This window comes from Sphaerodactylus townsendi, linkage group LG01, assembly GCF_021028975.2.
Source record: "Sphaerodactylus townsendi isolate TG3544 linkage group LG01, MPM_Stown_v2.3, whole genome shotgun sequence".
In the NCBI taxonomy this organism is placed as follows: Eukaryota; Metazoa; Chordata; class Lepidosauria; order Squamata; family Sphaerodactylidae; genus Sphaerodactylus; species Sphaerodactylus townsendi.
The window spans coordinates 65,772,289-65,793,775 of record NC_059425.1 but is presented as its reverse complement, the minus strand read 5'-3'; the positions used below and the strand labels follow the sequence as shown (position 1 = coordinate 65,793,775).

General features: G+C 40.5%; 1 protein-coding gene across 1 annotated transcript in view; it reads right to left on the bottom strand.

The window, feature by feature from the left end:
* CAPN13 (calpain 13) overlaps positions 1-21,487 on the bottom strand; it is a 117,988-nt gene that overhangs the window by 27,645 nt on the left and 68,856 nt on the right. The window contains exons 9-14 of the mRNA XM_048508497.1: positions 20,465-20,539; positions 19,947-20,104; positions 18,794-18,939; positions 9,061-9,230; positions 7,107-7,143; positions 2,403-2,465 (exon numbers count right to left, since the gene is read on the bottom strand). Of these exons, the coding sequence (XP_048364454.1) occupies positions 2,403-2,465; positions 7,107-7,143; positions 9,061-9,230; positions 18,794-18,939; positions 19,947-20,104; positions 20,465-20,539 (649 nt within the window). The remainder of the gene's footprint in view (positions 1-2,402; positions 2,466-7,106; positions 7,144-9,060; positions 9,231-18,793; positions 18,940-19,946; positions 20,105-20,464; positions 20,540-21,487) is intronic.

Below are 21,487 nucleotides of genomic sequence, written 5' to 3'. Positions count from 1 at the left end.
GAAAAGTTTGGGAAAAGACTTCAGGCTGTCTGGTCATATCTAAAAGTGTATTTTGCATGTCAGTTGCCTAGTACACATTTGACCCCTGTTCTCCTGGGTTGCACTACATTTTTCTGTTTAGTTACTGTAAGATCCTGCCTTGGCATTAAGTTTTGTTTCTTTATTTTGAGGCCTTTTCCCCAATAACAACAAGAACTGAACTTGCTTAGGACAAATCCTGTTTTGCATTGTATATGGATTTATGTGAGCTGTATTTTGGGTTTACTCCTTTATAATGTTACAGCATGCACCAAAAACCTACAGATACAGCAGTGTGTGTGTGGGCAGTATTATCATAACTCATTGACAACTATCTAGGAAAGTACACACAGGAAATTGCCTTATGCTGAATCAGACCACCCAGCTGTCAAGGTCAGTACTGTCTACTAGGGCTGGCAGTGGTTTCCCAGTGCCTGATACAGAAGTCCTTCACATCCCTTGCTACCCGATACTTTCAGATGGAGATGCCAGGGATTGAATCTGCAACTTTCAGCAAGCAAAGCAGATTATCTGCCATTGAACCATAGCCCCTCTCTTGAGCAGAAATTACAAAATTTGGTTGTGGTTGCCAGCATGCCCAGAAAGACAGGATGGCATAGTGGTGGAGAGAATGAGCAGTGATATGGAAAGTTACTGGTTCAAATCTAATTTCATTTTCTAAGTCTGCAATTCAATGGGGGTGGAGCTGAAACCACATTGAAAGTGGTAGAAGGGTTGCAGCAGACCCCATGCCACCAGTGTTGTGCAAAGAGGCATGGAGGCATGGGTGCAGAGAGACTTACTTCAGTGGCATGGTTTTCCATGCTGTAGTTTTCCATGCTGTAGTTTCCAATGGCTTTTCAGCCCAGGAATGCCCCCCTTCAGTAGTGCAGACTTGTACCACTGAAAAGGGTGGCATAAATCTTGTTCACCTATAGGCTTTCCCAGGCAAGAAAGGAATTTCTCATCATTGCCTTGCTTTTGTATTTAAGAAGTCAGTGAAACTGATTCTTCCCCAAGATTATGGACGATTAAAGGATATGAGAGTAGAACTACAATGCCAATAAGGCTATGGAAAAATGCACAATTGCAAAATGCCCTCAGGAACGCAAATGTCAAATAGCAAGACTTGAGAGAGAGAGAGAGAGAGAGAGAGAGAGAGAGAGAGAGAGAGAGAATGTTTGTTTATAACTACTGACTGACTGCTCTGCTTGTGAACAGTTGCAAGATCAAATGAAAACTAAGCTTTTTGTTTGCAACTGGCATAGAGAACATGAGATGAACCAGACAGTGTTCAAGAATCCCTAATGTGAAGCGCTTTGAACACTGAAGCTGCTACATAAATGTTAAGCACTATTATTCATATTATCATTAACAGCCACCAAAGTTTGAGCATTTGTTCTATCAATGCATTTTTTTAAAGAGCATCATTAACCAGTTTGTTCGTCAATGAATGTCAGATCTGCTATACAATCTGACCTTTTCACGCTATAAATGCAGCAATTCTCTTACTCCCAAAGCTGCTGTTACATTACCTCTACACCTCAAGGCCTGCTTTCCTTTTTATTCTTTGGTAATTGGCAGCAGAAGATACACGCATGAAAAAGCAGCACTCTCTGCTGGTCTTTTGCCATCCGCTTAGAGGATCACCTGGAGGAGCAGCAGCCGTGTTGCACTTCTGCTGCTTTCCCCATCCATTAGGAAATGGCATCAAGAGCTGAGAATCCGGCCCATTGCCCCTGCAGCTTGCCGCTGCCTGACTCATGAGCCATGTAAAATCTTCCTTCCTTGCCCTCAGTATTCCTTGAGACAAACCTTGTGCATTATTCGCAGTAGGCAGTGTCATTTTCACCTTTTATGCGTTGATATAACTATTAGCTGTGAGAGGTCTATTGTGCAGAGGCTTTTGGCAGCAATTTTTCTTTTGACTAAGTCAAGGAGTCCTTTATAACAGTTTATTAAGCCATTAAGAGCATCTCCTGTGAACACATGCAGCTCGGCTCAGAAAGAATGGGAATCAATTACCCAAACATTGACTGATGCCTGCTTTCCAAAAGGAGCAAGTGCAGATTGGAAGCAATTCTGACCAGAGTAAAATATATTTTAAGAGTAATATATGATATGATCCAAGTATATTTGTAGCCAAGAGTTACTGCTAATTGCTTGTTTAAGGAATACCTTTCTTCCTTCAGGCAATCAGTTCAGAGCCATCTATTATATTCTGGCTAGGTCCCTTGCCTCTTTGTTATAGTGACATGCTTGCAAATCAATAGTTTTGAGATACCCACTTGAGATCTGCATTTCCTAAGCCTAACAAGGCAAGACGCTTATTTCTCAATTCTACGTGACTTGCTAGAATATACAGGTTTTTTCATTTAACATACCTGATAAGCATATCTTTGAAAGACTTCTTCATAAGAGTTGTCTCGATTCCACCTGGGCATATCCTGGATCAAAGAAAATATGCAAGTACAAAAATCAATCACAAAACTCAAACTGAAACATCATATTTCCCCATGGACCAGAAACACATCTAGCAATTTCCAAGTGCTAGCACTTACACACAAAAAGAGCCTAGATTCAACCTCAAAAAAGAAAAACAACCTACAAGCAAAATTACAAGCAAAAAGCAATGTGATTATCAGTTATTGCCTCCTACTCATCTGATAACACTAGGCTGAAATTCCATCCTTTTGTCTTATGTTAATGTAGGAGACTGAAAACTGCATCCCTGTACTTCCAAAGTCCTGATTAACCAAGTCATTTACTCATGTAGACTGTAAAAGGAAGTTGCTTTCTATCAGGCAAAGCATGAAGACAAGAAAGAGTATTATTCTATGGAGGCTTTCTGGAACAGAAGGACTTTATTTCAACAAAGTTTCAAGGATGAGTACAATTGGAGTACAGAGAATGTCCCAAATATATCAAATCAAAGGTGAAGGAAAAGACAAAAGGATAGGACTAGAATCTATCAACAAAGGAAAGGAAAATACTGAATTAAAGGAGACATGCAAAGGCGCTCCTCAACTAAGCAATGTTGCAGATAATTGCACTACTTCAATGGGAAATCCCAAAACAGAACCCATGCAATGGATTTTACTAAGATCAACCAAAATTAACAGTTTCAGGTCATGACCCCAAGGCACTGTGTAAGCACCCTGCATAAGAATGCTCAACAGATTTGCACAGAAGAAAAGGGTGTTAGGTGGCGCCAATAGTATAGAGCCAACCTTCCTCTAGCCCAAGGATTCTTACTCAGGTGGCTCTTCGACTGGCAGAAGAGTTATTTAAGCTGGCAGAAGCCTCCTTAGGCCAGAGGAAGTCTGCACAATGGTGATCCCAGCATCAGACTGCACATTTGGTCTTGTTGAAGAATGAAAATTAGAAGCAGCATTCAGTGGAAAATCATACATTCTAATAGGGAAGACAGCCAAATCGGAGGATACTTAAATCTTATCAATGAAGCTGTGAATGGGCAAGACAGATGTTTCTACAAAGATGAAAAACAAACCAGGTTTGCACAAAAAACTGAAATATTAAAAAACCCCCACAAATGATCAAAGAAGTGCCTGCAGTTTTAACAAATGGATTCCTTCAGTGGCTGTTGCTAGACAACAACAGCATTACAGGCTGTGTTTTAGTAAGTAAGAAGCACAGAGAGGTGGCAGGGTCCTTTCCAGGATGTTTAGGCCTTTAAGGGAGCAGTCATGTCAGCCAGGCCTGGATAGGGTTGTTGTCAGGTCCAGATTGGGAAACTGCTGGAGATTTTGGGGTGGAGTATGAGAACAATAGGGTGGGGAGGGACCTCGGCCAGATATAATGCCATAGAGTACATCATCCAAAGCTGCCATTTTCTCGAGGGAGACAGATCTCTGTCATCTGGAGATCAGTTGTAAATCTGGGAAATATTTGGGTTCCACCAAGAGGCTGGCAAACCTAAGCCAGGCAGCAACCATTGGGTGATTAGGTGACCTAGCTTGCAACAACTCCTAGCTGCTTGCTACTATTCTACAGCAGCCACCCTATAAAGGCCACCCTATGGTGCAGTGGTTAGAGCTTCAGAATAGGGTCTGAGAGACCAAGGTTTGATCCCTATCATCCTGTGGAAGCTCACTGGGTGATTGTAAGTTAGTCACATGATTTCAGGCTAACCTTTCTCAAAGGGATGTTGTAAGGATAAAATGGTGAAGAGAATAATATAAGCTGTGTTGGTCCCCATTGTGGCGAAAGGTGGGGTATAAACAAAATAAATAAATAATAAATATAGCTGAGAATGAAAAAGTAAGTGGGTGGATGGCTAGTAGCCAGATAAAAAGTAGGTTGGTGAATGATGGCTGAGAAGGCGAGATTGAGGCAGGGAAGCAGGGAGAAGATATGGGGGAGGGAAAGAGAAAATACTATGGGAGGAGGATAAAGGGAAAAATGAGGGGTCCCCTCACAAATCTTGGAGTGATCCCTGCCATTTGAATGGGTCTGACCCTGTGGCCACCACCATACAAGTTGGCCATAGTTTTCCTAGGTAGAAGGAGAGGGAAAGTTGAAGACAGGAGGCAGATAAAAGTAGGTTGGCTTTTGGATAGAAAAGAGCGCAGGAAGTACTATGATGGCTTTCAGGGAAGGGAAAGATTAAATAGTGGGGGAGAGGGAAATGAGATGCATCCCACATGTCCTTGGGGGTTCCTCTCTCTCTCTCTCTCTCTCTCTCTCTCTCTCTCTCTGTGTGTGTGTGTGTGTGTGTGTGTGTGTGTGTGTGTGTGTGTGTGTGTGTGTGAGAGAGAGAGAGAGAGAGAGAGAGAGAGAGAGAGAGAGAGAGAATCAAACATGACTGTAACATAAGGTTGCCAACTCTGGGTTTGGAAATACCTGGAAATTTGAGAATGGAGACTGGGAAGGTGCAGTTTAGGAAAGGTAAGTGACTTCAGTAGGTTATAATGTCATATAGCCAATCTTTCTAAGCAACCGTTTATTGCAGGAGAAGTGCAATGTTTTGAATAAATAATACAGAAGCCATCTATGTAGTCTGGATTCAGTCGTGATTCTGGTAAATCTCCGGCCCCCACCTGGAGGATGGTAAACCTACTGTAATATTAAATTAAAAATATACAGACACAAACTCAAAACAAAGAGTGACAGGAGAAGGACTACAGCCCTGGCCCCTGCCTGGTGGAACGCTCTTCCTCCATCTGTCCGGGCCCTGCGGGATCTTGGAGAGTTCCACAGGGCCTGTAAGATCGAGCTGTTCCACCGGGCCTTTGGAGATGCCGGCTGCTGATGGCACCCCTTCCTCCCTTTTTATCATCTGTGGCCCTTTTCCATCTTGGCCTTCCATTCATTTTGAATGGTGTGTTTTAAATGGTTTTAATTTGATGCTTAGAGCCCTTATTTTATCTTATATTGTATGTAATTTATTGAGAAGGCTCCTTTTGCTTATTTATGTTATATTGAAATGTTGTACACCACCCAGAGCCCTCCGGGGGTGGGCGGCATAAAAGTCAAATAATAATAATAATAATAATAATAATAATAATAATAATAATAATAATAATAATAATAATAATAATAATAATAATAATAATAATAATAATAAATACCACAACCCTGGAGATGAATGCAAGCTGATGCTCAAATGACAGCCAAAATTGGGTAGCATTACCTGGTGCTGGGAAAAACTCCATCATCATTGTTTCTTCCCAGCTTTTTTCTCTGGAGTCGATCATCTGATAATTTACCCAATTAGTACAGCTAGCATGTTGAGAATATAGATTGGAATAAAACTCTCTGGAGTTCGTCACATTATGAAGCAGTCATGAGGCTTCTTTATCTCATGTCCAATTCACAACTCACCCACATTGACTATGTCACAGTGGATTTTAATAGCATAAAGGTGTTTAAATAATGTCCTAGACAGCTAATTGAAGAGATTAGGAGAACTGCAGATTTATATTAAAGCAAAATTAATACTGTAAGAATTTGAAAGAGTTTCTGTCAAAGACCACAGAGGACCATTTTGGTTTCGATCAAGATTCATTAGGAAGCCATAAGTCAATGAGTATTCATTGGGATGGAGTGGTTCCCTGATGAGTTCTCAATTACAGACATGATGAATCCAAAAGCATTTGATTTTAGTGTAAGCGATTTGATCATGTTTCTCCCACTGAAACCTATGGAACTTGAAATTGTAGCTTTGCTAAGTTTTGCTTCTTGGAAGAATCTTTATGAGATTGCCAGTGTGTGAGTACGCCTTTAAAAGCAAATTAGTGGCAATAGTGTAAAACAAACTTCGTTGACCAGTAGTTTTAAGTTTACTCTCTCTGATTCTCCAGTGAGGCTTTTATGTGATCTGAAGATGATGACAACATTTGACTTTGGGATAAATTTGTAGTACTGCCATGGACATTAGCTTTAAATCCACAAATCAGGAGAAAGATATTTTTCACAGAAGCTCAGTAAGAGTACTGTGGCTCTTGATGGAAACCAAGTATTAAGAATAGATTGTGGGATGCTCCAGCTTGCAGTCTGGGACTTTTGGGGCACATTCATTGCACCAGAGTGAGAGGGCAAAAGGATCAACAAGAGAAAAGCATAGCAACACATGTTCCATGTTTAGACTTTCAGAAAGCAGCCAAAGACCAGCATTATGACAGACTGCCAGTTCTATTCTAGATTATCCTGTGCCTTTAAGGGCTGATTTACAGGGGTGGCTACCAAGGCACAATATCATATGTATTCAGTTTACTAAGACAGAGCCCCAGAATCTTTGGATCCTGGTCAAAGTGTGTGATTAAATTAAGAACAGAGTTCCTTTCATTTACTACAGAGTACCTATAGTCTGTCTTATGCACTCATAATTTCCAGGGCTAATGTCATAATAAGCCTAAATTTCCAGTTTTAGGAAATTAAGTGGAGAGGGTTTTTTTCATAATTGTAACTGCTCTGGATGAAGAGAAGTCATGCCAGATATCTGATTGCTACCTACCTAACTGAACTTGCTCTAAGGTATGATGAGATTGGACTAACTCCGTAATCCATACATTAATCCATCCACACATATATGTTTAATTATTACATCTCCTGTTATATGTGCATACCTTTTGCACCACTGGATTGAGATTAGCATCTGACTCCCTAAGGGAAACAAAAGTAAAACTGAATCAAAACAAATATTCTTTGTTACTGAAATTATCAAGTGAATAAGCAGCATCAAATAGACATTTTTGGTCAAGTGATAACCATTAGACAAATTCACTAATACTCAAACTGGGATTAATGGCAACAGGACAAACACAAAGACATGTACAGAAGTGTCCAATAAATATGTTTTACTGTTACAGCTGCTAAATATGAAAGATTCAGGATATCACAATGCTTCTTATATTTTGTTTATTTAACATACATTGTGTCTGTCTTAGATATGACTGGCTCCATAATCCCTACTCCTAGCACATCAGACAAATGTACTTTTGAAGTTCACAGTATTCTCCAAACATTTAACATTTGTCTTTTCTTCAAACTGATGAGAGAGAATGAATGGCCTTTCATAGAACCTGATGGTTTATAACTGCTGGTATTCGTTTTTAGCTATTACTTTCTTCTCTTTTCAGCACCTGTGCTTGCTATTTAAACTCAAATTAGCTATGTTTAAACCAGGATTTCTAAGTGATGACTGTTTACACTGGAACCAGGTCAAATAGAATTTACTAGGTCTTGCTTGGAGACCACCCATTGCAGGCTCCATTCCTCCCATGGCTGCTTGCTGGAGAAGTGGGAGCAAAATGGGGAGGGGATTGGCTTTAGCATAAGGTTTTGGGTGAATACATCATAGTGACGTCACTTCTGACTTTATGCTGAAAATGATGTTGCAATGTTGGCATAATATTCTTTTTTACAATCCCCCCCATCCCTTTGGGGGTGTCAGTGCTAGGCTAGTAAGTGTAGCCATTAGCAAGTAAGTAGTATGTCCAAAATTTTCCATCAACGAAAATGGATTTTTGTCATAATGACTATAGTAAGAGCTGGATCCCTTCACTGTAGCAAACAGACTGATGTATTGAGGCTCATTGTGGAAATCCTTCTTACATTAACCACAATCAGACTCCACAAATTGTTCTTACAATTCAGTGAGAGAACATATAGAATATATCTCCATTTGCCCCCTTCCTTTATAATTTTATCATATTCTTCCTCCAACAAGCTCAGAACATTATATGTCTGTTCTTCTCCATTGTATTGGTCAAAATGAGCATTTCAGCAAGGTGGGGATTTTAATCCAGATCTCCCCTTTTCTAGATTGAGTAACCACTACACCACCTGGCCTCTCTGTATATGGTTACTTTACAGGTTTAGATTTATTGCAGACTATTTTATTATCACCTTGATCTGGATAGCCCCAGGCTAGACGGATCTCATTAGATCTGTGAAGCTAAACAGAGTCAGCCCTGCTTAGTATTTCAATGGGTGACCTCCAAGGAATACCAGGGTTGGGACACAGAGGGAGGCAATGGTGAGACACCTCTGAAAGTCTTTGGCCTTGAAAACCCCCACAGGGTTGCCTTAAATCAGCTGCAACTTAACAGTACAAAAGCATTGTTATCACAAATTGGCTTAGATGGATTTTTAATTAATGTTAATTAAATATTTGTTAGATTTCTGTTAGTGTAACAAGCCAGTTAGAAATCCCTTTAGGTTTACAGGTCAGATATATATTTTAGCAAAATAAGATCTATAAGTAGGAGATTTACGCTCAAAGAAGTGGGCTGGTGACCAGGAACTTCTTAGGTTAAGATAATGAATATGCTGAAGAGTCTACAAAGATAACGGTTGCCAATAGGGAGACCCCCAAGCTCCTCCTTCATTGTCTGCCTTCTCAGGTGGGGTAGTGGGGAAGGAAATGAAGAAATAAGTGGCACAGTGCTTATAGTATGACATCACTTCCCAAGATTACCTAGGAGATCTCTATATTCTTAGGAAGCTACTTTATCAGAATTTAGGACAGTGGATTCTCTTTGCCCACTGTAATTAAAATGACATTCACAACAGCTTTACCTGTTATTATTTTGAGTCCTCTGGAAAATTCGTAGAAGGAATTCAGACTCTTGGCCTTCTTGTGATGTAGCTGGAATAACTGTGTAGTTCCCAGGATTCAAAGAAAAGTAGTTCACAATCTCTCTTGCTTGCTGAAACCCCGTGTTTATTTCTTGAGACCTAGTTTCCCCCTTAGAAACAATGTATGAGAGAAAGTAATCAGGTGTTCTGGACAATGACTCCATTCTCCAGTCTATTTGTACATTCTGTGAATAAATTAGACATTAAAATGATCTGAAGGAGAATTAGCAACACTTTGAAAGATCAGCGACTTCTTATTTGCCTTCCTTGGTCCCAGAGAAATTGATAATATAACTAATAGCAAGGATGGTGGATAGATTCCAGGGTGCCAAAGTGAAAGGAAGAGCCTCATCTGAAACCTAGACCTGTTATAATTCTGCTGCTATGGCTGAACTTGATATTCATTCTTTTAGGAAAATAACATACCCTATGCTATTTGTTGTTGTTCCAATATTTTCATCAGGATATAACAATAAACAAAATGTAACAGCTATTACTGTGATGACATATAAAGACAGCATAATAAAAATCCTTACTAAACATTCTTACAAATACACTGGAGTGTATAAATTCCATTTAGAATGGTTACACAGCGTGTCACAATAATTTATGAGCCATGCCTTTGGGAAGAAAAAAATATATACAAACTGCTCTCTTGCAAAAAAAATTGAGAGAAGGAGGAACCTATTTTTTTCAGGGGAGCTCGGGAAGTATTTGAACTTCAAGATATGATGGATGAATATTTCAATAGACATAAATGGAGACAGCTCTTCTGAAGCTAATAGAACCTATTATGTCTTTTTTTGTCCTAAACATGCAGAATGCCTTTATGACATCAGGATTGTTTATAGCATTATATCTATAATACTCTTTGCAAGTTTCTGATCACAAACAGGAAATGTGTTGAGCATTTAGCAACATCATTGCTCTAATCTCTGCACCCCCTCCAGCAAATCTAAATGTTTAAGATCTGTATGATTAGGGTCTTTGGCAAGGATAAAGTAACAGGGAATTATTCTTAGAAGTAACTAACTTGCTCAGTCATAATGTAAAAAGATGGCTGTTACAGTGCTTATTAAGGAGTACCTACATGCCATTGTTAAGTGTTCTCAATATAAATCTCACCAAATTTATTCATAGATGGCAGGAGATGTGAGAGAATGTTCTGGTCATTATATTCTGGCCACCAAATACATGTTTTGTATTGTCCATCTTAACAATGTCTTTCAGAAAACAAGAGACTGCTAGACCACATAATATTGCTCCAAATGACCTCTCTATTTAAAGTTTCTGAGTGTGTTACTGCCCATCGATTACTATCTAGAGACAATTAAACAACATTGTCCAGCTCAACGCGAGACTTAAAGGCTACAAAAATATGCTCATCTGAAAATGTTAATAATCAGCAGGCATGCCTCATAGATTTAAAGTGCTCATTACCCAGCCTCCCAAGGAATTTTTTAAAGCCCCATCTGATCAACAGAAGCCAATGGGCTGGCTTGAGTCACCCTGGAGACTGAATCATACACCTGACCATTTAGGGCAGCAAAAACCAGATGTGAAAGGTCCCCACCAACTCACAACACTGGATTCCATCTCTTTTTCAGAATCTAGAATTGCCAAGAAGCCAGACTTGAGATGGGGCTATACAGATAAGAATGGGCAACGGAAGGGGAATGTACTTATAGGCTGATACAATAACATGGATAGCATTATGGACTTGGATGAACTTGGATCCAGAGTCTAGGGGATGAAATACCATCCTCAGTATGGACTCACAGTGAATCACTGGGCAGGTAATTATGCCTTTTTGCCTCATATTCACATTTTTTGCCTCATATTGCATCAGAATAATAAGGCAATTTTAAAAGCTAGTCCCCAAAGACAAGATATGCTGTAACAAATATATCACAAGATCATTTTTAACAATTATCATTATAAATGTTAGGAAGTTAACAGGCCCACAATTTGTGCCTACACTGAACGTATCTCTTTATTAGACAGTCTAATAGTTCTGGGAGAGAATGCTTCGGTTGGTGAACCTCAAGCAGGCTCACCATCATAGATTGGTTCTAAGTGGTGGCTACTTCAGTTGGTGAGTCCACAGTGAGTTTAACAGACCAAACTAGCAGTGGGGGAGATAGTTGGCACAGGAGGCTGGTTTCTTCAGCTGGGGAGCATACAGCAGCCTCACCAGCTCACGCCAGCACTGGGGGCTGGCATTGGTGGGGTGGCTGCCTCAGCAGCTCACCAGCCCACAGCAGGCTCACCAGCCCACAGAAGACTCCCACAGAAGGCTCCCACAGCAGGCTCACCATCCCAGATTGGCATGCAGAAAGATGCTCGCCAGACCAGATAAGGAGCCAGGTAGGGCAGGTGCCTGAACTAGCAAGCTCACACCAAAGTTAGAGGCTTTGTGGGGGGGGGGGGGGGGATTAATTTACTGATGATAGTCTTGGAGTTGAATAGTCTTGGCATCAAAAAAGCTGAACATGATTCAGCTTTTTTGGCTGGGGAGGGGGCAAGAGCTTCAACTGAATGCTGAAGTCCCAGTTTTTCCCACCACCATTTCCCAGGTCCATGTAGACTTGGGAAACCACAGTGGGGAGAGAAGAGCTTCAACTGAATGCTGGACTCCAGCACTGCTGAAGCTCCTCCCCTCCCACCGTTTCCCAGGTCCATTTGGAAACACAATCCTTTCTATTTGGTAATATTTGGGTTTTAGAAACCTGAAAGCTTTTGGCAAAAGGCTGAATGAAGCTGATGGTAATTGGCTTTCAGCTTTACTGAAAAGTTCTTGGTTTTTAAACCTGAACCCCCAAAAAAGCTTGTGGTCACCTCTATGTGGGGTGGGGTGGGTGCCTGCATTGGCAAGCCGACAGCAGGCTCGTCAGGCCAGATCAAGAAGTGAGGGGTTTGCTTCACTGGTTTGTAGGCCTGATAAACCCTCTTAAGGGGCCTGATACCAGTCATCAGACCCTGGTCTATGGCTTAGGGTTGCCAGCATCTAAGTGGGGGCTGGAATTATCCTGCAATTACTGATCTCCAGACTATAAACATTGGTTCCCTTGGAGAAAACAGCAGCTTTGGAGTGTGAACTCTATAGTATTATACCCCACTGAGGTCCCTCCCTTCTTTAAATACAGCCTCCCCAAGCTCTACCCCCGAATCTCCAGGAATTCCTCAACCCAGCGTTGGTAACCAGTATGTCCCAATTTATGACAGAACTTTATGACAGAAAATTATTTATATAGATAGCACCTTCAGTATAAGTAAAATTTCAATGACTCTTATCTGCAAACTTAAACAAAAATAAAAAAGCCAAATCCCTGTTCAAAAGTACTTAAAACCTAAACTTTTGGCAGTGGGGGAGATATAGAGTAGAAAGAGGAAAGGGAAAAGAAATGGCAATGGGAAATAAATAAATTCTTGTCTCCATTGGTTCTTTAGCCCATTTCTATGACCTACTATGATTCTTTGACATAGACTCTTGATTGGCCCATACACTTTTAAAAAGTTACTGCCTTCCTCAGTGGTAAAGGTGAACTCTAAAGTAGCAGAGACTCTAACAGTGGTAAATTACTTCTTAAATCTGTTCAAAAATGCTCCTGAGAATCCAGCCATGGAACATTTACAAGCATGCCATTAGCACTAAGTACCCTTCCAGGGGATAGTCCAGTTAAAATCTAATTAAAATCCACATTTTAAATCTGTGCTTAATGAATAAATTAACCATATTGATTACTCAATTAATTATTTTAGTCCTAATTATAATTCTCTTGTATCAGATAACATTTCTTATTTACTTCATGCAGGTTTGTTAGTTTTCTGGTAACTCTATTCCCTATGACTAGAATCTCACAGAAGGATTTAATATACCCCAGCACAGTGATAATACTTTGCTTATGAGATTTGTACTTTCATGTCAAGATCTAGAAACCTGAGAGATGAATATCTGTGTATGCTACAATATATGTCTTTCCACAGTGTCAAAAGCCACTGTGAAAGCTCCCTCAAATTCTGAAAGCAATTCATCTGTGCAGGACTGCTCTGAAAATGGTGGGCAAGCCAGAAGTAGAATCAAAATGAAAAAAAATCCATACATTCAGCATTTTTCAAAAATTCAGTCTTTGAATTCAAACTTGTGATAAAATGTGCAACGTACATGAAAATGTTTGGGAGGGAGTGTGGAACTGGCAAGATATTGCAAGGAAGCCAATGCCTGCCTGTCTGAGTCAGGAAAGATTGTTTCAAGGGCAGAGTTGCTGCTTCCTGCTCTGCCTTATGAACTAATTTGTTGATGGCCAGTAATTGTAATTGATGGCAAGTAGTAGGAGAATATCTGAAGCAGGAACATGGTGTGTGTGTGGGGGGGGGGGGGGCATTAGCAACTCCTTGATGTAACTTCTGGGCGGAACTGATGCTTCACCTTTCTGAGGATCAACTGAAACTCTAGTTTTGGGTGTTTCCTAGAGAATATTGACATCACTTCTGGGTTTCCCCCAAAAATGAAACCAATCCTCTTTAAATATCTTGTCAATTCCAAGAAAGGTGTGATGTCACTTCCAGATTTTGTTTGTTATATACATTGTAAGCTGCTTTGGATCCATATTGTATGGCAAAAGACAGGTTAAAAGTATCCACAATAAGTAATCTATCATCATATTTTTATCCTGCCCTTCCTTCAAAGATTTCAAGATAGTTCTTTTTCCATGGGTTCCGAGTACTCTTGTATTCCATAAATTCTGGAGGACCTGTGTATCTGTGCTGATCCTTGGCCTACCTACTTAATATATCTATATATATAAAAAGCTAACCATTCATTTGTTGGTCTTGCCCTAACGCCGAAACAGCTGGATGGATCACCCCCAAATTTTCACATGACGTCCCTCCCTGTTGCAGGCAGGTAATCAAACCTTCAAATCGGCAAAAGTCCATACCTGAGCCAGGTAAATCGTCTTTTTCCTGGCGCACCAGGCCATGAAACTGGCTCTGTTTAACTGTCACCCTTAGAATGTTCGTGCAGCCTGTCTGTGGCCTGAGGCCTTGGTATGCCCTTAGAATGGTCACGCAGATGGCCAGAAATGATCAGTGAAAACAGTAAATAGGTAATACTGGTAGGTAATACGAGTCGAAGTGAAACATATACACACTTTGCCGTGTGAGACGTCAGGTGAGGTTCCCCCCTACACACACATGCAGGTAACTTTCACTCTCTATGCCTCACCCAATACTACCACACAACACACTTACTCTCATACATATCCACTTCATCCTCACACACCTCACTCTGCCCTCCCTCACATCCAACCACCACTTACCCACTTCCTCACCCATATTCGCCACAGCTCTCTTTTTACTAAAAGCGAGCTGGAGATTGCCTTTCTCTTCTAAGAAAATCCACGGGGTGGGGGCGAACCAACACTACTGGCTCTGCTTCTTTTGCACATGGCCCTTTAAGAACCCAGGGAGCTGGCCTCGATCTGAGCACCTCACCACCCTGCCTCTGCTGCCTGACTGGGATAGCCTCCTTGCCCCAGTTCTGCTTTACCCAAGACAGGACTGTCCGTGTCAACCAGCCTCATGGACAGCGGGATTCGCACTCTGGACAGTTCCATTGTGGAATGGAAAGGGTTACTTTATACTAAAAACCAAGATAGCACCATATAATAATGTGAATTGAAAAGGGAAAGAGGGATTCCATTTGACCACCCCAAAAGAAGAAGAAGAAGAAGAAGAAGAAGAAGAAGAAGAAGAAGTAGTAGTAGTAGTAGTAGTAGTTTGGATTTATATCCCCCCTTTCTCTCCTGTAGGAGACTCAAAGGGGCTTACAACCTCCTTGCCCTTCACCCCTCACAACAAACACCCTGTGAGGTGGGTGGGGCTGAGAGAGCTCCGAAAAGCTGTGACTAGCCCAAGGTCACACAGCTGGTGTGTGTGGGAGTGCACAGGCTAATCTGATTTCCCTACATAAGCCTCCACAACTCAAGCTGCAGAGCTGGGAATCAAACCCGGTTCCTCCAGATCAGAGTGCACCTGCTTTTAGCCACTATGCCACTGCTGCTCCCAAAAGGCTATGCTGGGGATCATTGGACCTGCATGGACATCTGTGTGGGTTGCAGACTGTGATGAGAAGGACAATTGCCACAGCAAGGCGTGGCTGGGCCCGCTAGTTATTTTATAACTTTGTATTTTGCCTTTCTTCTACTGTAGAACTTAAGGTAGCTTATGTTGGTGGCTGCAGTTGCCAACAAGACCCAGACTGTTTTACTTCAGCAAGACTGGTGGGTCCTGTGCTGCCCAGGCATGGTCTGATTGGATCCATATGATAACTGATGGTCTATGCCTTTGATCATATAGTACACATTTAGTGTGTAAAATCTCAGAACACATTGTTGTTGTTATTTTGGGAGGATAGATACCACTTCTTATCATTCCTGTTTTCCAACATGCTAATAAGCTAAGAAATCTAAAAACCACTGTAAGTATTAGGCCTCCATAACTATACTGTGCTATTGCATCACACTGCAACTGTTCTGGAACAGAGCAGCCTGGCAGGGTAATATTGATGTCATTAATATACTTGGAATACAAGGCTGTTGATGCCTAAAGGGTATAATTTACTGTTTGGCAAAAGAAAAAAAGCCCTGCTAAACTGCAATGTGAAAAACACTGAAGATGGAAAATTTTCAGGAAGAATTATTCTGGAAGAGGTATTGCAGTACCGCCATGAAAGGCTAAGAACTAGGCTTTGCTCCCAAAGGAAATTTCCATCATCAAACTGGTTTCTGAAGAGCAGTATGGTTTGAAACCAGCAGCATTATAGGGCCGCCATCTCTGGGCTAGGAAATTCCTGGAGCTCTGGGAGTAAACTTTGGGAAGGGCAAAGTTTGGGGAGGGAACTCAGCAGGGATGTGAAGCCCTAGACTTCACCCTCCAAAGCTGCTATTTCCTCCAGGGCAACTCATCTCTGTAGTTTGGAGATCAGTTGAAATTCTGAGAGATGACTCTAGATCATTAGGAAGGTGACAACTCTAGATCATAAGGAAATATGCCGTCATCTGCCTTTTCAAATTCCATGCTCTAGCAACGTGGGGAATACATGTGTTATGACTCCAGTCATGACCAGTTTAGGTCCTTTTTCCCCCAAAGTTTGGATTACATTTTCAATATTCTATTACCGTATATACTCGGGTATAAGTCGACCCCCATATAAGTCGAGGCACCTAATTTTACCACAAAAAACTGGGAAAACTTATTGACTCACGTATAAGTCAAGGGTGGGAAATGCAGCAGCTACTGGTAAATTTCAAAAATAAAAATAGATACCAATAAAATTACATTAATTGAGGCATTAGTAGGTTAAATGTTTTTGAATATTTATTTCAAAGGAAAACAGTAAACTAGCTCTGTAAGCCCTGATTCTCCCTTTAAATCCAGTCAAGGGGGGGGGGGTGATTTAAAGGGAGAATCTGGGGAAAAATTGAGGGTGCCTGTGAGGGGAGGAATGTTTATGTTAGCAGTACCAACATTTCAAAGTATCTTTAGAAGATCCTCTGGATGATACCACCCAGGTTTGGTGAATTTTGGTTCAGGGGGTCCAAAGGGTAGCCCCATCTACTATTAGCTCCCATTGGAAACAATGGGGGATGGAAGCACCCACTTTGGGGGTCCATAACTTTGGATCCCCTGAACCAAACATCACCAAACCTGGCTGGTATCAGCAAGAGATTATCCTGATGATACCATCCAGGTGTAGTGAAGTTTAGTTCAAGGGGTCCAAAGTTATGGACCCTCAAAATGTTGCCCCATCTACTATTAGCTCCCACTGGAAACAATGGGGGATGGGCACCCCCTTTGGGAGTCCATAACTTTGGACCTCCTGAACCAAACTTCACCAAACCTGGCTGGTATCATCAGGGGTGTCACCTGATGATACCCTGAAATTTTGGTGCCACTAGCCTAAAATCTTCACCCCCTGGTGGCCGACAAAGTAAAAACCCTAAAATATTTTTTAAAATACACCTCACTCATGTATAAATCGAGGGGGGCTTTTTCAGCACAAAAATATGCGAGTATACATGGTATTAGGTACAGAAGGGAAGCTGTACATATTTTCCTGGAAATCTTCTTCTAAGAAAGGTTGTCTAGAATTGCGCTCCAAATCAATTTAAACAGTGTTACTGATGATCCATACTGTATTGAGAAAACAATTTTTATATAATGAAAATTTGCAAGATACAAAAGTAGTCATGTTCAAAATCTTAAATGCAAACCCATATTTACTTTCCTCTTCGTCATGTAAACATCAAAGTATTTCTTCTTCTGAGAGCAGGGAATGCAAGAAATTTTATGCAATACATCAGCACAAAGAGAAACTGACATATGTGCAATAATTTTAAAAATTATTTGAGTTTTTTAAAAAAATATTTGGACTTTTGTTCCATTGTGACTTTTAGGAATTGTAAAGGCACTTGTCATTTCTTCCTGGCATACAGACTGCATTTCCAGATCTCATTTATTCATACATACATATTTCTATTGATTACCGATCCTTCTTTGTTACTGTCTGTATGTTACCAACTTCTAGTTTTGAGCAAACCAATTGTCCCAAATGAGCATCAAAGGACAGTTCTTACAGATTCAGTTACAGTGTATAAAGCTGCATAAGAGTGTGTGTGTTTTTTTTTTCAAAAGGAACCCAGCGAACAGGCTTCAGGACAAACATGATAAGAGAGACAGATTATAATGATGGAAAAATACAGTTTTACTAAAATTATAATAATGGTATTTTGTATTTGAAAATACCATACTGAATTAGAATGATTGCAGTTTTACTTTGGAGTGATCGAAACTTGGCTTATCTAATACCTGCAACATATGAATCCACTAGCACCTGAAAGATTGACAAGAATTTGGGGTAGAAGCATTTGAGACTTGAAGCTCCCTTCTTTATAGAATGCCAGATGCCTTGACGAAGGATCTCTGTGTCTAGAAATGGTCTGTGGATTGGGTTCCCCATGGCCATGTGCTGAAAGTTTAGATTAAGGGTTAATATTTGGCATAGAAGAAACTAGAAATCTCTATGAAATAAGTACTTTATAATTTGGTAAACTTTTGCCTTTGTGTATGTTTTGGATTTTAATTTTGAAGTACAAGTAAAAAAAATGTTACCACAAAATTTTTTTTACTACCAGCATGAGTTTGGGTGACAATGTAGGGAGGGGGTTAAATAACTGCCAAGTCCATACCGCAAAGAGCTGAGTTGTTGCTTGACGTTTTTCGGCTGTTTTCCCTCAATGTGCTCTGCTAACCCATCTATGGCATGCTTTGAATCAAACTAACAGAGAGCCACAGCTGTAGCCAGATTAAAACTGTGGGGAGGTTAAACATTGCCCAGCAGGCACATTCAAATGCACTGCATTCCTTTGAGAGAAGCTGGCACCTGGGATGTTTCTAGAACTCCCCTCAACAAAGGAGATATTCCTGTTCCTTAAACTTCACTCAGAAGCCCCATCCTGTGAAGTAAGCTGCTCCTCAGTAGAAAGGGCCAGTAGTCCCAAATTCTTGGAATCTTCAACATATAAGGTAAGACTTCTTACGTTTGTAAAGGCAAGAGAAGAAAAAGATGAGAAAGTAAACTCAATGAAAACTTGGAACTGAAGTTACTTACCGTGGATAACACGAAACCAATGGGCAGTAATTGTGAATTGCGTGCATTATTTGGAGACTTTTGCATCAGTGATATCACAGCATTATTGATTTTCAGATCAGGCTCTGGGACCTGGATGGGATACTCAGCAATTCTAAACAGGTGACCTATTGTGAAAACCAACATTACTGACACATATTTCAACAACTTAAATCCATACACTGTATCTATAAATCATGAACCATGAATTAAATTCTTATTTCACAGTGGAACTTTCCCATCTCTCTCTCCCACTACAGATGTTCTCACCACCTCCCTTAAATGTTACCCCCAAGCTTAGAGAAACCCCTAGGAGAAGTGGTTGGGCATGATGCATATGCAGTGGTGGGATTCAAATAACTTAACAGGTTCTGGTGGTGGGATTCAAATCATTTAACAGCTGGTTGTTTACAAGCACAATTTTAACAGCCGGTTCTGCTGAAGTGTGCGAACCTGCTGAATCCTACCACTGTTCATATGGTTTGTAATTGGAAGGGGAAATAGGTGAAAATCATCCTCTGCTGGCTGAAAGCAAACATTGGATACAACCCACAGCAAAAGCCTGGCTTTGATAAGCTCTCTCTCTCTTTCTCACTCATTTACACAACTACTTGATCCTTTCACAAACCTGGTTCTGTGAGAAAAGAAAGCCAATAAACAGCACAATACAATCCTAAGCACAGTTGCATACTTCTAAACCCACTGGATTTTGAAGGGTATAGCTCTGTATAGTAGTATACTTTAACCTGACTATTTCCCTACCAGATACAGATCCTGTGTTGTACCAATAGCTCTGTAAAGTGGTGATGGAAGAAAGGAGTGCCTCAATCAGAACCATAGTAATGTATAAGTACTAAACATCCTGGTAGTGAGTATCCACTGAGTAGCTTCCAAGCTGCTGACTGAGATACTGCTTAAACTAGTAAACTAACCCATCTGCCCTTCCTGCTTGTGTTGTGGCTGTACACAGAGCAGATTAAATTATAATACAATGAAATGAAATGAAATGAAATGTAGATTATTAGCATATTTTAAATTTTATTACAAAAATTTGTTGCCTTGTAATACGTTGGTTGAAGATTTGGGGGGAAATAAAAATAGAGGGCTAGGGGACGTATCGTCTTTGTAGCATTACCAGAGTTTCCTCTTGCAAAGGATCCTTGGGGCCATTGGATGATATGCATATCCAAGGACCATATTTCATTCTTGTACTGTCCATAGTTCAGGAATGTAGGCACATTATTGCAGATACACACGGAGGAAAAGTTGTCAATGAAATCTTGATGTGATAACCTAGTAAGTTAAAACATTATTTCATTCGAATTCATTTAATGTCTGTGGTCAAGTCTAGAGTGCATCTGAATTTTGAGGGAATTCCCCCACCCAGCCAAGACCATTCCCTACTCCAGCAAGATCACCATTAACTCTACATTGCTATAAACATTTCAATAGTTGGAAAGGAAAGGAGAAATTGCAGAATTCAAAGAAAATGAATTAAAGGAGGCTAGGACCCACAAGCTTTTCGTAGAAGAGGCTTTATGGACCACAAAGACTTTGTGGTTATACCACATGATCCTTATTAGTTAATGATTGCAAATCATATTCTCAGTGTGGGAATCTTAACTCCCTTAGATTAAACACATCAAATCATACCAGAATTCACCATCATTTTTGTTCTGATGGAGGTAGTTTTTATATTCAGCTGGAACTCGATCCCACTCCACTGAACTGTAAAACAGGACAAAACCATTCATGGCATGAAGGTTGCAGACCATCTGTTTTGTTTGTCTAGATTATGTATGGATTAAGACAACTTTATAATAAGGAACAAAAGTGAAAAAAATGTAGATATTAATTATAAGCAGAGACTTAGAATTATGCTTGGATTCTTAGCGAGGTAGCTGGAAGTCACTATATATAGGTGTTTGTGTTTGTGGGGTTTTTTCTGTCTTTTCATTTAGTATTACTATTATAGGGGGGAGGGGGACTAGATTGGATTTTTTATGTATGTATTATTCAGATGTTTAAAATAAATAAAAGTTCTCAGATAGATCATTTATACCTTACTCTTGTACTCCATAGCGTAGCTACCCAAGCCAGTTCAAAGGGAGAGTGTGTGTGTATGTAAGTCATAGCCAACATGGTGACCCCAGCAAGGGCCTTTCAAAGCAAATGACAAGCAGTGGTGGTTTGCCATTGCCTTCCTTTGCAGGGTCTTCCTTGAAGGTCTCTCTTCCAAGTACCATCCTAAGAACATTTTCCTGGTAGTAAGCCTTATAGAATGAAATTGGTCTTACATCTGTCTAAGGCTTCTTCCACACATGCAGAATATTTCATTTTCAATCCACTTTCAATGCACTCTGAAACTGGATTTTACTGTGCGGAATAGCAAGATCCACTTGCAAACAATTGTGAAAGTGGATTGAATGTGCATTATTCTGCATGTGCGGAAGTGGCCTATATCTGCTTAGGATTGTCCCCTACCTCTTTGTGGGCAAAACAAGTTGCAGATGATCCATTATCGACTGGATCTCCCATCCCTTCTGCAGCATCGCTAACAGCAATAATTGGAAGGGCATAGGGAATTAACTCATCCTTAGAACAGTGTCTGATTGTGGGGCTCCAGCTGCTTATTTCTTGTGCCACAAATCTCCAGAGCTCACAAGGTTCAATGTT